This window comes from Nycticebus coucang, chromosome 11 (assembly GCF_027406575.1).
Source record: "Nycticebus coucang isolate mNycCou1 chromosome 11, mNycCou1.pri, whole genome shotgun sequence".
In the NCBI taxonomy this organism is placed as follows: domain Eukaryota; kingdom Metazoa; phylum Chordata; class Mammalia; order Primates; family Lorisidae; genus Nycticebus; species Nycticebus coucang.
The window spans coordinates 112,790,836-112,808,988 of record NC_069790.1 but is presented as its reverse complement, the minus strand read 5'-3'; the positions used below and the strand labels follow the sequence as shown (position 1 = coordinate 112,808,988).

General features: G+C 38.8%; 1 protein-coding gene across 1 annotated transcript in view; it reads right to left on the bottom strand.

The window, feature by feature from the left end:
• The window catches only part of MGAM (maltase-glucoamylase), an 89,482-nt gene that overhangs the window by 48,284 nt on the left and 23,045 nt on the right, over positions 1–18,153 (bottom strand). Inside the window, exons 4-14 of the mRNA XM_053553463.1 lie at positions 15,130–15,250; positions 13,696–13,805; positions 12,114–12,265; positions 11,441–11,612; positions 9,388–9,487; positions 7,226–7,338; positions 6,736–6,861; positions 3,639–3,770; positions 3,369–3,485; positions 2,401–2,514; positions 876–960 (exon numbers count right to left, since the gene is read on the bottom strand). Coding sequence (XP_053409438.1) covers positions 876–960; positions 2,401–2,514; positions 3,369–3,485; positions 3,639–3,770; positions 6,736–6,861; positions 7,226–7,338; positions 9,388–9,487; positions 11,441–11,612; positions 12,114–12,265; positions 13,696–13,805; positions 15,130–15,250 — 1,342 coding nt within the window. The remainder of the gene's footprint in view (positions 1–875; positions 961–2,400; positions 2,515–3,368; positions 3,486–3,638; positions 3,771–6,735; positions 6,862–7,225; positions 7,339–9,387; positions 9,488–11,440; positions 11,613–12,113; positions 12,266–13,695; positions 13,806–15,129; positions 15,251–18,153) is intronic.

Sequence of the window (18,153 nt, the reverse complement as noted above, 5' to 3'; positions counted from 1 at the left end):
ATTATTGTGTTAAGACATTTATATTCTATATTTAGTAGATTTGACAGGTACCCTTGCCATAAGCTCCACAGGTGTGGTCCCACCGTTTACCCTTCCTCCATCAAACCTCCCCCTCCCCCATCTTCCTCCTCTTCCCTCCTACATCCTGGGCTATAGTTGTGATTTATCTTTCATATGAAAGTGCGATTAATTATAAATTGCTTTCATAAAAGTAAAGCCTTCATTAGATATTATCATCCTAGCAGCTTTGTTTCTTTCTCAATCAAAATACAATTTTCCTTGAGCCTCTAACTTTCTTCAAACTACACCCAGTTGTGTGATTCCAAGGCCACACCCTGAAAGATAGTCTTGTCCTCAGTTCAAATATCAGGATCACCACGTTCACTGACTTTGACTTTGATCTCTCAGCCATGAGTTCTGGTTTCTTTTTAATCCTTTGGTTCATGCTTGTTCTTCACACTGTGGACATCACCACATTCAGCCCTCACATAAAAACCAAGGCTGGTTATCTGCTCTCTCTTAGTTAAGCCGTGGCCTGAGGGTGGGAGGAGAGTGCACACCTGAGAGTGCCATAAACTAACCACTAGCCTGGAGTTTCTATACCTTATCCTCTATGAATCTTCCCCTAGAAGTAGCTAGGATCATGGGTAGAAGGATTAGATGATTAGATTGCCCTTTTGAATTTATCCCTCTTTAGGAAAGCATGGGGTATTTCGATTTTCTTTCCTAATTTTCTTTCTACATTATCCACATTTTCCTGTTCCTGTGCACACTCATGTACAAACCCTCTTGCCAGGTTATTCAGATTTATCCTTAGGAATTTAAAATATCACATATGCATTATCATTTAAATTGGCCTGATGATCAAGACTTACTGGGAGTGAATGGGGGATGATTTAAGTTGCTTGTAGAACATCCTGAGATTGAACCATCAACAAAGTTGGAGACTTCATTCATATCCTATGAGACAAAGAGAAAACCTATTAAGAAAATAGCATGTTTCCTTACATTGCACTGATAGTATCCTTTCTTCCCCACCCCCGAGGAAATCAGAAAAAATTATTCCAGATATTTTTTTTTTTTTTTGAGACAGAGTCTCATTTTGTCACCCATGGCATCACAGCTCACAGCAACCTCTAACTCTTGAGCTCAAGCGATTCTCTTGCCTCAGCCTCCCAGTAGCTGAAACTACAGGTGCCTGCCACAATGCCTGGCTATTTTTAGGGGCAGGGTCTCACTCTGGCTTAGGCTGGTCTTGAACCTATGAGCTCAGGCAGTCCATCCACCTTGGCCTCCCAGAGTGCTGGGATCATAGGCATGAGCCACTGTGCCCGGCCCCAGACATTTCTTTTTTAAAAGGGGTACTGATGTATATAGGATGAAATAGATGTTCTTTTCTACCCATTCAAGACTTTATAGTAAAGGTTCTTAAAACCCTTTCAAAATTAAATATATCTATAATCACTGAAAATGAACAATTTTCAAGCCTATTAGGTGAAGATTTCAATTTATATTATGCCATGTATATCAACTTACACATTGTTTTTACTTAATCTGCTTAAAATATTTTGATAAATTTAGGGAGTACAAATGGCTTTTTCTTATATGGATAAATTGCATAATTATGAAGTCAAGGTTTTTAGAGTGCCTGTTACCAGAATGATGTGCATTGTACTCGATAGATAACTATAATCATATACACACATATAAATGAATACATATTTAAACATGTGATATGGGAGGAGAGAGAGAGAAGAGAGAGCACATATGTGTCAACCACTGTACAAATGAAACATCTACAAAGATAGAAACCAAAATATTGACAGATGTCTTTGGTTGCTACCATTTTTGAGGATTTTGTTTTTAGATTTCTTTATTGGTTGAATTTTCTACAGTTTTTTTATAAATAGAAAAATGTTCAACTCCGGAATTCTATAAATTTTGCTAAACATCAGTTGGTTTGTTCTCATTTGACATCTGATAAAAAATTTCTCCTTACCACAGCACAGTTTTTCATGCATTTTGGCTCTGATCAATTTGTTCAAAATTCTCAAATGAAAGAAGCTTGAACTGGCAATTGAACAATTTTTGCACGTTGTGACAATGTCAGGAGTATATGACCTATTGACTTCAGCTCATTTATTTGTAGAATTAGGGCTGGACTCAGGAAAAACATTCTGAGTTTCCTTCCCCAGCTCTAATATTCTGATTTTGATTCTAAGTTACATGTTTTGGCAAGATTATTTGAACAGCAAGATAGGGAATACCAAGAATTATTGTCATGCTTGGTTTCTTCTCTGCCTGCCTCTTCTTCCTGTGCACCAAATTGCAAAGATAGATAGATATATAGACAGATACACACAATCTATACACCTAATAATCAAGGTGTAAAGAACTCACAATCCAGATTCCATCAAACTCTACTTGATTGTAAAAAAGTTCAAATTCCTTTGCCCACCAAACAGCACAGTTGGGATTGGTGTAATCAGGAAATACAGTTTTTCCAGGCCACACCTAAAGGATAAAAAGAACAATAATATTAAGAGAAATTAAGTTAATATAAAATAAAGCTCTTGGCAAAGAAGGTCCTAATGTTGTCACGGCCACTGAGGTACCCAGAAACACATCCTTTTTAGTTAGGAAAGTAAAGCACTCAGCGCACTTAGAATAAATCTCTGGGGGAAATCAAGGAAAATTTTATTTAAAAAAAAATGGTTAAGTCCTTAATGAATAAATCCATGGGTAAAGGCATCATCAAGCTTGCTGGTCTTCAGCTCAGAATCACCCTTCCCTGTCACTTTCTCTACTCTCAATTCTAGGAATGGTGGGAACAAGCACTATGTAATTTCAACTAGTCCCTTATGAGCCATGAACTCTAACATCATTTACTTTTCTCTCTTCCTTTCTTATCCAATTTCCCAAAGACACTGTACTCATGGTCATCAGAGGCATTCAAAATGAACCACCAGACAACATCCTCATGTAAATCAAAGACACGGTGGTTAATCTGCAGAGAAATTGGATAGGAAGAGGCATGAAACACTTCCACTGCACTGACCAGTGGGGAAGCAAGTAGTGCCACAGCAGTGTCAGGAAAGTGATGGGAAGAGAAAGGAGATAGCAGTTAGCTGAGGAGCGAATGCGAGGTGACGAAGTAGACACTTTGTATCTGAGCCATTGTTTAAAGAGACTTAGCTATGAAAGGAATCTAACAACTAGGATGGTGGTAGCTATTTGGGCATGAAAGAACAGAGGGAAGTTTATCCTCAGCATATTTAAAACATCCAAAAATGTACAACACAATAATTGCACACATACACACCATTCCACAGCCCTCCACTGGCCCCCCAACTTCACCATTAAGTTACCTCCCCAATGAGAGGAGTCACTCCATCTGAACCATTCACCCATATCTTCATATCTGAACCCCTGTCATAGGGGCCGTAGGGATTACTTGGGGAAGAGTTGTTAGAGATGGCTGGATCCTAAAAAGAGGAAAAATACAATGAAGAAACTAGCTTTAAACCGGAAACACTGACAAGACACTGGGAATTAGGAAACAAAAGAGGGAAAGGTGGGTATTATGATAAAGAAGAGCAAATAGCTGACTTGGGGTGGGGGAAAAGGGCAGAACATACCATGATGATGACAAACTTCTGCCCGTTGTTGTGTAACTCCTTAACAAACTCAGGGAAGCCTTTAAAATCCACTGGATCATAAGTGAAGTCCTTCCTTTCATCCATGTAATCAATATCCCCATGTTGAACATCCTGAAAGGGTTCATGAGGCCTATAATTCAGCACCTAAGAATTTCTGTGCTAAAATGAATCAGTCCAATTTTCATTATTTTTCATGAGAAAAAAACAGCTTTGTCCTGGGCTCTAAACAGAGTTCTTGATCAGTCCCTGGCATCTGAATACTACTTTTCCAATGATGATTTCAAAAACCAACAATCCACTGTTTCTCTATGGTCTGGCCTATCCCTGCATCATCCTGTCCTTCATGCCTGGAGCTCTGGGATTAAAAACCAATCAGACAAACAATAACAATTATGGCAAATCACCAGGATAATCAAAGACTTATCCACCTATGAAATTACCTAAATTTGGGCCTATCCACAAGATAAAAAGGGAAAGAAACTGCCTCTCCTCCTCCTCTCTCTCATTTTACTACCTCACGTTTCCATTTGTTACTTCTTTTTTACTTCAAGTCTTTGGTGTTCACGCCTTCCTGATTTTACAGTAGAAAAATAGTGAGCCCAGAATGAAATTTACTCTTGCTCTAAGACTTAGGTATCTGCTTCCAAGAGAATGGGGTAGGGGAGAAAAGAGGATTATTCCCAAGACTTGGGGCTTTTTCATTTGTATCCCTTGTGAAATTTTGTTCTCCATTATAGCACCCAGTATAATAGTTGCTTTGAAATTTAGCCTTTCAAAGTACAAAGATATTTTATTTCATGTGTGTACTATGTCCTTTTGTCCACTTGAACTTGGAAGAATTGGATACCTCTCGTGGAGTCAGTTAATAATAAATGTCTTTATGTCAGGAGAATGACATACAAAGGAGACACCACTATGAGGTTAGAGAGTTGGGCTTGAAAACCTTTGCCTCTGAATTTCTAATGGCAAATCGTGGGGTTCTAATATTAAAGAGGGATGTTGAGACATCTAAAGAAGCTGTCTGGCATAGCATCTGCCACAGAGCTCACCACATGGTGCTGTTCTCACAGAGGCTTCTGTCTTCACGTCAGTTCCACATCCAGCACTTCTGTCACTCCTTCCCCAGCCCATCCCTCACATATAAAGCCCCCCAGTGCAGAGAACGAGGATGAAGCTCTCCACCCACTCTGACATGTTCCCTCCATCTCCTCAGTGTTGCCAGGCTTTTTGAATCTCAACTCTGCTAAGTTTCTTTCACATTCTTCCCCCAAAGTCCAAAATATCTTTGAAGCTGTGCTTCAATTGCAAAATAAACATGTTATACAGAAAGGCAAATTTCTATTTATTGCCATTTCAATAGCAATCCAAATACCAGTGCAAAAACACATGGAACTTAAGTAATTTTTCAAATCCACTTAATCATGTAGTGCACATGTCAGTTCTGTCCCTAAGTAGCTCTGTGCTCTCGGTCAAGCTATTCCCCCAAACACCTCTGTTCATTAGTGGTGAAACGAAGGATGCTAACCCAGATTGTCTGAGTTTGTGTCCAGTAGAAATATCTTTGGCCTAAATCCTTGGGATTTAGAATTATTCTGCTTTCTCAATTTCCCCTTAAAACACCAAAGTATAGCAATTGGAGAGGAAAAGGGAGACCAGGGATTTGCATCCTTTATCACCTGACAATAAACCTAAGAATCAAGCTTAGAAGAATTTCTAAAAGGATGATATTACTTTTACGGTCCTTGTCGCAAGGGTTTTGAGTCCAAAAAATCCAACCAAGAGAATGTGGAAGGTAAGAAAATCTATACTGAGGGGCATTAAAATGGGACAATCCAAACCAGAAAGAAACATAAGGACATTAATAAGAACACATTATGAAGATCCAACTTGTAGTTGCAATGTGCTCCATAGGTGTGGTCCCCCTACTATCCCTCCCTCTATCAATCAGGTGTAGAACACAAATGTCTTATTGCTGTTAATTGGGTAAATGAGGTGAAAGTTATGTTGATTAGTAGGATGTAAGCACCCCAATTTGTACAAATAATCAACACATTGAATCCCATAATGGCATAAATGTATTTATGATCTATGTACAAATGACTTAATTAAAAAAAGAACACATTATGTAAAACGCAGTCAATATAATAAGCACCCCAGAATTTTACTGATAAAATATGTGATAAGGAAAACAGAATAAACAGAGCACCTCCTAACCCTTAACTGTGGTCTCACAGTACTATTTTCTACTAAAAAGAAGTAGGGGTTCTTGAAAAAATGGTTGGTCCACTGTGGATTCTGGTTATTAAACCTTTGTCGGAGACATAACCTGCAGATATTTGTATCAGAATATTTATTGCAGCCCTATTCATAATTGCTAAGTCATGGAAAAAGCCCAAGTGCCCATCAATCCACGAATGGATTAATAAATTGAGGTATATGTACACCATGGAATATTATGCAGCCTTAAAAAAAATGGAGACTTTACTTCTTTCATGTTTACATGGATGGAGCTGGAACATATTCTTCTTAGTAAAGTGTCTCAAGAATGGAAGAAAAAGTATCCAATGTACTCGCCCTTATTATGAAACTAATGTAGGACCGTCACATGAAAGCTATAACCCAGTTACAACCTAAGAATAGGGAGAAGGGGGAAAGGGAGGGGAGGGAGGGGGGAGGTAGGTGGAGGGAGGGGGATTAATGGGATTACACCTGCGGTGCATCTTACACTATGAATCTTATGTGTATATGTGAATCTTAGTAAATGTGGAATGTAAAGGTCTTAGCAAAATAACTAAGAAAATGCCAGGAAAGCTATGTTAACTAGTGTGATGAAAATGTGTCAAACGGTCTATGAGCCAAGTGTATGGTGCCCCATGATCATACTAATGTACACAGCTATGATTTAATAAAAAAAAAAAAAAGAAAGAAAAAATGGTTGGTCCAACAAAAAAAGTCTAATATTCTATTATAAAAATCATTTAATTATAAAATTTTTTAAAATTCAGGATATAAACAGTTGTTCTTATTCTTTAAAGGGATTTCTTTATTTTGGAGAATTATTTAAAGCCTCACTTACGTAAGGGAGTTGGGCTGCACGGTTTCTTTCCACAACTTTCCTCATGTTGTCTAGAGTTCCGTACTCATAACGGCTGAGATGAAATCCAAGGGCCCAGTACGAGGGTAGGGCTGGACGGCCAATGAGCTGAAGGAAATGTGTCAAGTTGAAAGTGAACAAATATTCTACTTTTAATAAAAATTTTTTCTAAGCATTGCTTTGGGAATACGAAACATGCCCCATTTTCCAACGTGAGAATGTTCATCTATTTTTTCAGCTCCTTTATAAATCATTGAGGCTAGAGCCATGTTTTGGGTGTCTTTATAATCTCTCACCCTTTTGTAACATAAAACTGCTATAAAGCAAGTTTCTATTGCACACATGAAATCCACTCTTTAAGATCTCAAATTTGTCACGATAGATTTCCATGGGTCACGCTTATACATTAAATTTACTTAAGTACTTTCTGTTTAGGATTTCCTCAGTCATAATCATGATAGTCTACATTTACCTCTAGATATTCTTGAACAACTTGCTCTGGAGTATTTCCTAGGAACACATAGAAGTCAAGAATGCCCCCAATGGTGCGGTAGGTGACGGCTGGGGTAGGCTGGAGGGCAACCTCTTGAAAGATTAAAAATGAAAAAAATTAAAAATTAGGACGTATTCTAGAGAGTAACTACTAACTTTTATACCAGAGGATTACTGACTATCTCAGCACTAATCAAGTGACCCTAATACTTTACATTTTGTGTAAAGAGACAAACTCTGAAAGTCCACCTTCACAGCACATGTGAGCCAACATATTTGTTCTGGGACAGACTTTAACAATAGTGACTGGACTGTCTTAGTTCTTTGAGCCAGGAACCGGACTCTAGGGAAAGCAGCCAGGTTCATGAAGGAGTCCAGAATCAGCCACTGTAGCATAAAAATTATTTGGGGTTGAAGGCATTTATGTTACTGAAATCTAAAAGTAGAACCTCCCAAAAGAACTGAAAAAAATCTGATTGTTATAAATCCACTCCCAGGAGCAACTCTAATCTGAGAAGATAGCATAATTCCCAGATAGATATTGTTGGAAGACTATCAAATCTCCACCTATTCTTCTAAGAGCTCATTTATTTTTCCCAGAAAGTCAATTATTTTCCCAAAAGTATCTTTCCCATCTTTCCCTTTACCTAGTAAGATAACATATAAGCCAAGTGTACCGCCTCTTCAAGTCACATCTTGAGCACTCCTGTGTATATGAGCATTGCACATATAAGTAATCTCTGCCTTTTCTTCTGCTAATATTTTTATCAGTTTAATTTGAAGACTCACAAGAATTACACTGCAAATGTTATAGGAAAATATTTTCCTCCCTAATGTGGTCCCATCCCACACCCCATGATTAATGTTAGAATATAACCTGACTAGACACATTGTGGTTCTACTCCCAGTATATCTCATATCAAGCAAAAGCCAAACAAACAAAAAAAGTCAGAAATTATACCGTAAATTCAAAATCCTTCTAAGCACCAATCACCATTCTCAGAATTGCTTTATAATCTCGGTTTGTATATAGTGTTAAGAGGCCTCAAGATCTATTGAAATGTATTCTTTGGTCAAAGAAACACCAGCTATCTAGACCTAGTGGTAATACCCATTAAGTCTGACTTGTTTTGCTAATTCCTTTCATCTGCCCAAAACTGTACAGGCTTTGTATTATGTTAGTCTATTCTAAGGCTATTATCTTAAGTATCTTAGATATATCTAAGATTTTATTAGGTATCTCATAATTACTTATCTTACCTAGAATCATCTATTTTATAGTATTTTAGAATCATCTTAGATTACCCACAATACTTCTCAAACATCTGGTGATAAAGAATAAGAGCTTTATTTATTAAATTTCCAAGTCATTTTAAGCTGACAGTTTCATAAAATAGCATGAATGTGAATTAATAGAAAAGGATTCGTGTGTGTACATGGATGCCACGGCAATGTTTATTCCCTACTTATCTTTCTGTACACTTGAAACAGCTTACGAACCATCCATGGACCACAGTTTGAGTTGCACTTTTTAACACAATGATTCTCACTTGAGAAGAAGGTAGGGATCAATATTCTATGCCTACTACCCTGTTTCCCCGAAAATAAGACATCCTCCGAAAATAAGACCTACTTACAGGAAAAATAAGACGTCCCCTGAAAATAAGACCTAGCACATCTTTGGGAGCACAGATTAAAATAAGACACTATCTTATTTTCGGGGAAACAGGGTATTGATCCTGGAAGATTCTGGTACATCTCCTCTTCCTCTCGGACAATTCATTGTCCCTGGGATCTACTGAATAAAAGGCTAAGGAGGGAAAGAAAATTGTTGGAAAGTGTCTCAGAGTAGATTATGGGGAAGGGCTAACTATCACAACTCTGTAATAGAAAATATTACAACAGAGTCCACCAGATTCAGGAAAATTATAAGCTTGGAGAAAATCCCCTACTCATGGTTCCCATAGATCAACAGGTAATGAAATAGGGGTAGAACAATTAGATAGATAATGTAAGGACTTCTCTAAGCTACGGCTCTGTCATTCTTAAAAAGATCCACTCCTTTTATCCTGGTGCTAGAAGGAAAAGACTGAAAATCACTCTCGTGCTTATTTTTTCCTAATTATTCCTTTAGTCCTTTACCCATGGCATTGCTGTTCATCAGAAACACCCCGAAGGACAATCCACTAGCATCTTCAAGGCACAGAAAGAATGTCTGGGTGCCGTACAAGTTAGTTCCATCCTGCAAAAAGATAATTAAAACCCAAAGTTCACGACCAAGTTATCTAAACACCATATTGCTAGATCGGCTTAGGAAATTCATCTTAATCATGTATCTGACAGGGAATTAATAGTCAATAACACACAAATAAGTTTTGGGATTATGGTATTATCTAAGTGAATTACTATCTTCTTATAAGATGAGATAGCTATGACCATTCATCTAATAAAAATACAGAGCCATGATATTTGTCAAAGGTAGGGGGATGGGAATTTGGGGGGGTGTTTGTTTGTTTGTTTTTGCAACAGAGTCTCACTCTGTTGCACAGGCTAGAATGCTATGGCATCAGCCTAGGTCACAGCACCTCCAACTCCTAGATTCAAGCAGTCTTCCTGCCTCAGCTTCTTGAATGGCTGGGACAACAAGTGCACAGCATAATGCCTGGCTAACTTTTCTATTTTTAATAGAGACAGGATTTCACTCTTGCTCAGGCTGGTCTCAATCTCCTAAACTTAGGCAATCCTCCTACCTCAGCCTCCCAGAGTGCTAGAATTACAGACATGAGTCACTGTGCCTAGCCTGGGATGACAATTTTAAAACCATAATTCCAAAAAGCTTCCTTCTCATAGAGACCTGTCTTTACCTGACATAGCCTCTTCAGCAAAAGATCCATACAATTCTCAGTAAGAATTAGGCAACTAGATAAAGCTCTAGGGCCAGTCCACTAGACTCCACAATAGGAGTTCTCAACCCAGACTGAACCCCCAACCAATTAAAACGGAATCTCTAGGGATGATAGCCAACATGGCTATTTTTTTAAAAAAAGATTTCCCCAGATAATTCCAATTTGTAGTCGTGTTTGAGAATCATTGCTCTAGAACAATGTTTCTCACAATTTGATGTGCCCACCAATTACATGGGCATTTCGGTTAAATGCATATTTTAACTAATAGATGGAAGAAGGGACTGAAAGCCCACCCCTGTCACATGGCGGTTCCAGGCTGCACTTTGAGTAGCAAGCACCTGAAGCTCCTTAATTAAGCAGCCATCACTATTTGTTCCTAGATTAGCTGCTCTGCTCTGACTCAACAGCTCTTCTTCAGCCCTGCCAGGCACACATAGAAAGCAAGGCCTGATTCAATTCTTTCTCTTTTACAAATTATTTTAACTTGAGCTATTAATTTTGCTTCTCTGAGCAGTTTTGCCTATTAAATGAGAAAATTATTCTTATTGTTTCTGGGTTCTTTTACTAAATAAGAATAATATTTAAAGTAGTTGCTGTATTTTACTATAATCTCTTTTCATTCAACTATTAGTCCTGCTTAATCAGGAAAGCCTGTGAACTATAGAGGGTAGCTAAGTTTGGAAACCAGTGTTCCTTCAGGTATTAGCAGTCACAGCAAACTAAAGCAAATATCAAATAAAACAACAATAAGAACAAAACTCTGTCTACTTTTTCACTACTCCATCATACTTCGCACACACATGAAAGATTCACACATTGTCTTGGCTAGGACTTAATCCTATTTTGCTGCCAAAACTGGTGAGTCAGTGATTTCTAAAGGTCAGCCTAAAAAGAAGAAAATTATAATCCACTGTTGCCCAGCGTGTAGGCATCAATAACATTTTCTCCAAGACTGGATCGTTTAAAGGGATGTCATAAAGGAGTTTGCAATTACTGAGCACTTTTTATATGACAGAGGTTTTTCTATATGTTTTGAATGTATAAATTCATTTAATCTTCACAAAAAAATCTATGAGATATTATCTCCATTTTATAGATGAGAAACTGCAGACACAGAGAGATTTGTAACTTTCCCAGAACCCTGTAACTGGTAAGTATCACAGCCGGAACTCAAACCCAGGTAGTTTTACCCTAAAACCTTCCTCTCAAACACTATTTTGTACTTCTACCTGGGACCTTTGAGAATGAGGCTATGATATTTGGTGGAAAGGGGCCTATCCCAAGCTTACCCCGTTGGGGGTTGTGTCCCTGTTAAATATGGGCCAGGTCTTCCAATTCATGTCATGCCGGTACTGCTGGTGCACATGTTCCCCAAGACCATACACATTAGCACTAGGCAGCCGGATGGAGAGCTGCAGGAACTGATCGGCAAACAGGAGGGGCCCGATGCTTGAGTCAAACCTTGACACGGGTGAAAAGGCAAGGACAGGTGAGAAAGCATGGAGAAAAAACACTTGCTTAGAAAAGTGTTGTTATATTTTAGTGACTTAAAAGTCCCTATTTAATCAGTCCCACTTGCCCTCTTGTGACATCTTTCCGTGGTCAACAAGAAAGGACCAGAACTCCTTGAAGCCAGGTACCATGTGAGAGATTTCTTTGTCCCTCAAACACCCTAAGACATGGCCAGAACATTACACTTATGTAATAATAGATGTTCAGTAAATAGTCACTGGTGGGAGGGAGGTTAGATAGAGAAAAGAAAGGAAAAGAAAATAAAGAGAAAAAATAATCCCACAAACAGAAGAAAGGGGAATAAAGGCAGAAATTAGGAGATAGGCTGGTCACCAAAAGTGTGCTCACAACCTTTAGGAATATTATTGAAATGTACCCCTTCCCAGGTTAACAGACCTCCCTTCTCCATGACCTTCCTATCCCAACCCCAAATAGGTCTCCCAAACTTACAAAACACGATTGTTGGTTCTTCGGGTCACTTTGATGCCAAACGGCTGTTTGGAGACCGTGACGTCATAGGTCAAAGACTCAGCAGCATTTCCATTGAAGGGTTGCACGTGCTCATGAGGCACTTCATACCTGGCCTTGGTTTGATCAGTCAACTGTACCAAGAGATGAATAGAAATAAAGCCAAAATGAAAACTTTTCTGTTTTTCAAAAATAGAAGTGTCCCTACCAACATCAATGCTCCCCAGTGTCTGTGCTTATAGCACTGGAATCAGTCACTGATCAAACCTGCATTATGTCAAAGGACAATGTACCCATTCTGTTACCAACTTCAAACTTTTTTTTTTTTTTTTTTTGTAGAGACAGAGTCTCCCTGTACCGCCCTCTGTAGAGTGCCGTGGGGTCACACGGCTCACAGCAACCTCCAACTCCTGGGCTTAAGCGATTCTCTTGCCTCAGCCTCCCAAGCAGCTGGGACTACATGCGCCCGCCACAACGCCCGGCTATTTTTTTGTTGCAGTTTGGCCGGGACTGGGTCCGAACCCGCCACCCTCGGCATATGGGGCTGGCGCCCTACTCACTGAGCCACAGGTGCCGAATGGACTGATTTTATCTGAATTACAGGGTTGGGGGGGTTTGATTTTTTACAAAAAACAAATTGATAGAATTAGTAGAACTTTATGAAAAGTGAAGGTAATATAAATTTTTAGAAAGTGGAAAAAAAAAAAAAACCAACTTCAAACTTTTAACAGTTGGACACAAGTTACTCTTTAGGTGGAAACATGTATATACCTTACATCTGGAAAGATGGATTATCCCTAGAAAAGTCAAAGTTGTGATAATCCTTATTCCCCATCCTACTATATTTCTCACGTATCGAGGACAAATAAATGATAGCCAACTCACCGGTAAACTCTGTGACATATACTGAGGAAGTTAATTCATTAAAGTAAGTCTATAGAAGCCTTCACTACAGAGGGAATAAATAATAATGACAGTACAGAAAAATACCTCAATTAACAAAATGTGCTATCTGGTAGTAACTGCAGTCATCAGGTAGGGGACAAAAGCTTCTCAAAAAGATGTTTGATTGTGGTATATGTACACCATGGAATACTGTGCAGCCATAAAAGATGGAGACTTTACATCTTTTATGTTTATCTAGAGGAGCTGGAACATATTCTTCTTAGTAAAGTATCTCAAGAATGGAAGAAAAAGTATCCAATGTACTCAGTGCTATTATGCAACCAATATATAATCATCTACACATTCATATGAATAATAAAACAAAACTAGTCCAGGAAGAAGGAGGGAAGAGGAGGAAGAGAGCAGGGAAGGTGGGAGGCCAGGAGGAGAAAGGGTATTTGGTGGGACTTCACCTAATGTGCACAATGCAATGGTACATTTCAACACTATTAAAAGTAGATTATAAACATCTTACCACAACAAATAAGTGAGGTGATGGTTATGTAAACCAGTTTGATGTAAGCTTTCCACATTGTATATCAAATTAGCACATTTTACCCAATAAATGCGTTAATGTCCACAGTTATGATTTAATAAAGGAAAAGAAACAAACTACAACCTTAAAGTGGAAACGGTTAGATGTCTGATATTCTGCTGTGAGAAGGACGTTGTCGACAGCATTCCCAAACAGTGATGAAGAAGGCAGACTTTTCAATTGGGCTGTGAATCCTAACATGTAGGGAAAACAAAGGTTTTCAGAGCCGTCTCTGTAAATTTCCAAATAATAGCTATGTAAAAATTAAGCTTCACTTCAAAGGGGCTGATGAAAAGTCTTCATTTCTCAAAAGAAGGAAAGATCCTCACTGCATCAGACACACAGACCATCTATGGCAGACCCTGAAGCTAGGCGCTGTCATTACCTTATCCAAAAATCTATGTCTCTCTTCTACAAAACCTGAATGAAAACCTCCCCCAAAAGGCCTCTCATTCCATCAACCAATCAGTCATTCTGTGTTAATCTGATACATTTACACTCTTACCCTCAATCTGTACATACGAATTATTCCTGTCCTAGATATAGTCATTTCCATATTACATTCCAGGTGATCGTAGGTATTAATGCCACCTCCCTAACTAAGTGGTAAACCAGGTGATAGTTAAGACCTATGGGAAGAGCCCATCAGACCAAGAGGATCTGAAAGGGTAACAGGCCCTTTATACTGAAAAGCTCCCCGCAGGAGTCACTTTCTGCTCTCTCCCAGAATGTGCATTATCATGCTCTGCATTTTAGGGTAAGAGGAAGAAGAGAAGATGTGGAGCCCGCGAACACTGACAGCGACTAAGTAACTTTGATAACATGTTGGAATCAAATGGGAATTGTTTCCAATTTATGAACATGACACAAAATTGAGTTTGAAGTAGTCTCAAGTTACTGATTACAAATCTCCCCACTTTAAGAGTGATAAACTTGAGGACAAAAAATACTGTGATGATTGCACAAGGTCAGAAAGGCACACAAAGGTGAAGCAAGAAATAGAACATGGTCTCTGAACTCCTAAGGCAGAGAGTGACTGAATGATATTTTATTTGATGCCCAAACAGATTCAGCTGGGCATAGTGGCTCACAGCCTAATCCCAGCAACTCCAGAGGTTGAACCAAGAGGATCACTATCAGCCAGGAGATTGAGATCAGTCTGGGTTATTTAGTGAGGTCTTGTCTCTACAAAAATAACAAAAATTAGCTCAGCAGGCGGTGGATATATGTAGTCCCAGATATTCAAGAGGCCGAGAGGCAGAAGGATCCCTTGAGCTGAAGAGTTCAAGTTTGCAGTGTGCCAACTTTCACACCATTGTATTCTAGCCTGGGTGACAGAGCAAGACCTCACCTCTAAAAGATGCAAGACCTCACCTCTAAAACAAAAGAAGTTTCTAGCAGTATACAGTACACCTGTCCCACGTGACTCTGCAGGCTGCCACAGCTCTCACCCAGGGAACACAGAGCCCACCTCCAGAGGGTCTGCAGCTCCTGCCTCATGGCGGGAGTCTGGCTTACCTGCATTTGTGTTCACAGTGTCACCCTCCATTTGGTAGCCATGATTCTTGGAATAGTAGCACCAGGGTACACCAACAGCTCCCTGAGGGCTCCAGCAGCAGCCACGCTGGTCACATGTAGCCTGCAACAAGAGCTTAGTCAAAGTAACTGCATTTATTTGTGGAACACTACCATTTATACAACACAAAACATCTAATTTGTGATTGTGAAATTAATAATCTCACTTTACAAAGAAAATAACTGACATTTAGAGAAACTGTACTATGTCCCAAGCAATGGCAGGATTTCTACTCACAACCAATTTTTCTCGCTGGTGTCCTTCCTATTTAAGAGTACAGGAACCATAAGTCATTCCATACCTTTCATCACAATAAAGTTTATAAATACATTTAAATATCCTGAGTAAGCCAAAATTACAAAGGGATCTTCACTTATATTGGTTTTGACTTTTAAAAATAAAAAAACTTTGCAATCAACTATTCAGAAGCTTTCAAATCAAACAAATTTCACTTTGACTTTTAAATAATGTATGTATTATATATGTGTGTGTATTACACATATGTAGTATATGTGACATGTATGCAGTCTCTTGATTACTCATGAGGCCTAAGATAATCTCTTCTTGACACTCAAATAGACTCAAATTCTTAGAAAGATGCCTGCCTACTACCACAATTAAAGACTACATCAAGTGGAAACTGAAATCAATATAATTTCTTTCTCACACCAACTAATTTGATTAAGTACAGGTTAAGTACAAAAAGCATATAAAGAAATCTCTCCTCTAACATGCAGGTGGGACCCAGTGACTTTCGGATTTTTTTTTTTTTTTTTTTTTGGCTGGGGCTAGGTTTGAACCTGCCACCTCCTGCATATGGGACTGGCGCCCTACTCCTTGAGCCACAGGTGCCGCCCTAGGACCCAGTGACTTTCAATTGATAGAAATGAGAGAAATGAATAGGATGTTGATTCCGAGATTAGATCACAGAAAGACTGCACCTTCCGGCTTGTATGCTGTCTTTCATTTTCTCTGTGAGATCTTTGGTCTAGGAGAAGCAAGTTGTCATATAGTGACAAGGCAAAGAACTGGAAGAGGTCTCTCCAGCTAGTATCCAGCAAGGAACCGAGATTCTCAGACCAAAGCACCTGGGAAAATGAATTCTGCCAAGAATCACAAGAGTGAACTTGAAAAGTGTCACCCCACAGTCCCAGCAGTAACCTTGATTATAGACTTCTGAGAGATGCTATGTCATAGGTACTCAGCTAAGCTAAGGTCAGATTTCTGACTCTAGAAACAGTGAGAAAATAATGTTTGTTTTATTAAGCTATTAGGTTTGGGGATAATTTTTTCCACATCAATAGTTAGCTAATAAATTCGGCCAGATCATTTTCCAGATAAAGAACCTGAGGCCCATGAAGGTAAAAGTTCACATAGGTGAGGTGATTTGCCAAAGGTTTCCTAGATGGTGAGAAGGCAAGACCAAAACTTAGTTTTCTCACTATCCATTTCTTTCTTTCTTTTTTTTTTTTGTTCTAGACTCCAGGTTGAGTATCTCTAAGCATATTTTTAGAAGGATACGGCCTTGCAAATCCTTCTAAGTTAAGTAAACACGTTTGCCTAGCTATGTAACAATTAAATTTAATTACATGCTGATTTTTAAACTAATAACCAACAACTAGGATGAAAAATGATTTTTACACGTGGTTTATAATGCTATGGGATCAGGTTTTACTGTGAACTCCAATCAGCCATTTTGCTCTTATTTCTTTTCCAAAACCCACTCAGATAAAACCTCAGCATAACAGGAGAAGAGAAGGGTGCCAAAATGGTGGGAAGCAGTTTCGGTACACTCCCCACAGCTCGAGACTTTTTTCATTGAACTGGAAAGGGCAAAGGTCAGAGTGGCCAAAGGAGCAGGAAATAATCAGTCTCTGCCTACCAAGTAGAAAATACCAGTGGGGTGGAGCAAATACGAGGTGAAGAGGGAAGAGACACAGAGCAAGAGCCGTACAAAAGTAAAAAGTGCTGAGACCTGGGAAAGTACTGTTAGGGAGAAGCTGTGAAAAATGATGGCACGAACAGAATCAAGACACATGAACAGAATTACACCCAAGACACAAAATACTGCTTTCAGCTGGATGTAAGAGAAACTGCCAAATGATACAGAACTACCTATAGTTACTGAGTGGAAAACGGTTGGGGGTGAGAGGAGTGTGGAAATCTTCAATCCATAAAGTTAGGAGAGAAGGCACCTTTATGGGGGATGGCAGGGAGCACACAAACACAGAGCAAACAGAAAGCACAAAGTGAGACCTTAGAAAGAATTTGTCATGCGAATGATCACATAGTTTAAATACTTCAAAGAAAAAAATTTCATTTAAAGAAATACATCCAATTAATGGCTTCTTACAATTGATTAAAAATCTTAGCTACACATTTGGATCATCTGGCAAATATTACAAAAATAACCAAACCTGAGTTCTACTCTTCAAGAAATAAATCAGAATTTCTGGAGTGGCGCCCAAGGAACAGGTATCCTTAAAAGCCATTCACGCAGTTCTCATGTGCAGCCAAGGCATACCATCACTGCTCTAAAAAATCAGCACCATGAGATGTACAATTCACACCAATCTAAGGAAGTAATAAAATGGAAATGGGGGCCACTGAATGGTAACCCACTATTCATACCATAATCCCAGGGCATTTTTGTGCCATTCACTGTAGAGAGGAGAACAGGAAGAAATCTAAGGACTCTATCACAGGCCTTCTGTCCTTACACATTTTCTAAAGTAAGCATGTGTGTCTTATAGTTTTAAAAATACTTTCTAAAATATTTTCATATTAAAAATTGCCACCTTCTATTCCCAAAAGCACATGCCAAAGGTAAAATCAGTTATCAACAAGAAACGGTCTCAGGAGTGATTTCTCATATGTCTTTCCACAATGGGAGTTGAAAATAATTCACTAATAAGATTATAGGAGCCTTGGAATGCATAGGTCATTAGGTGATTAAGAAACAGAAA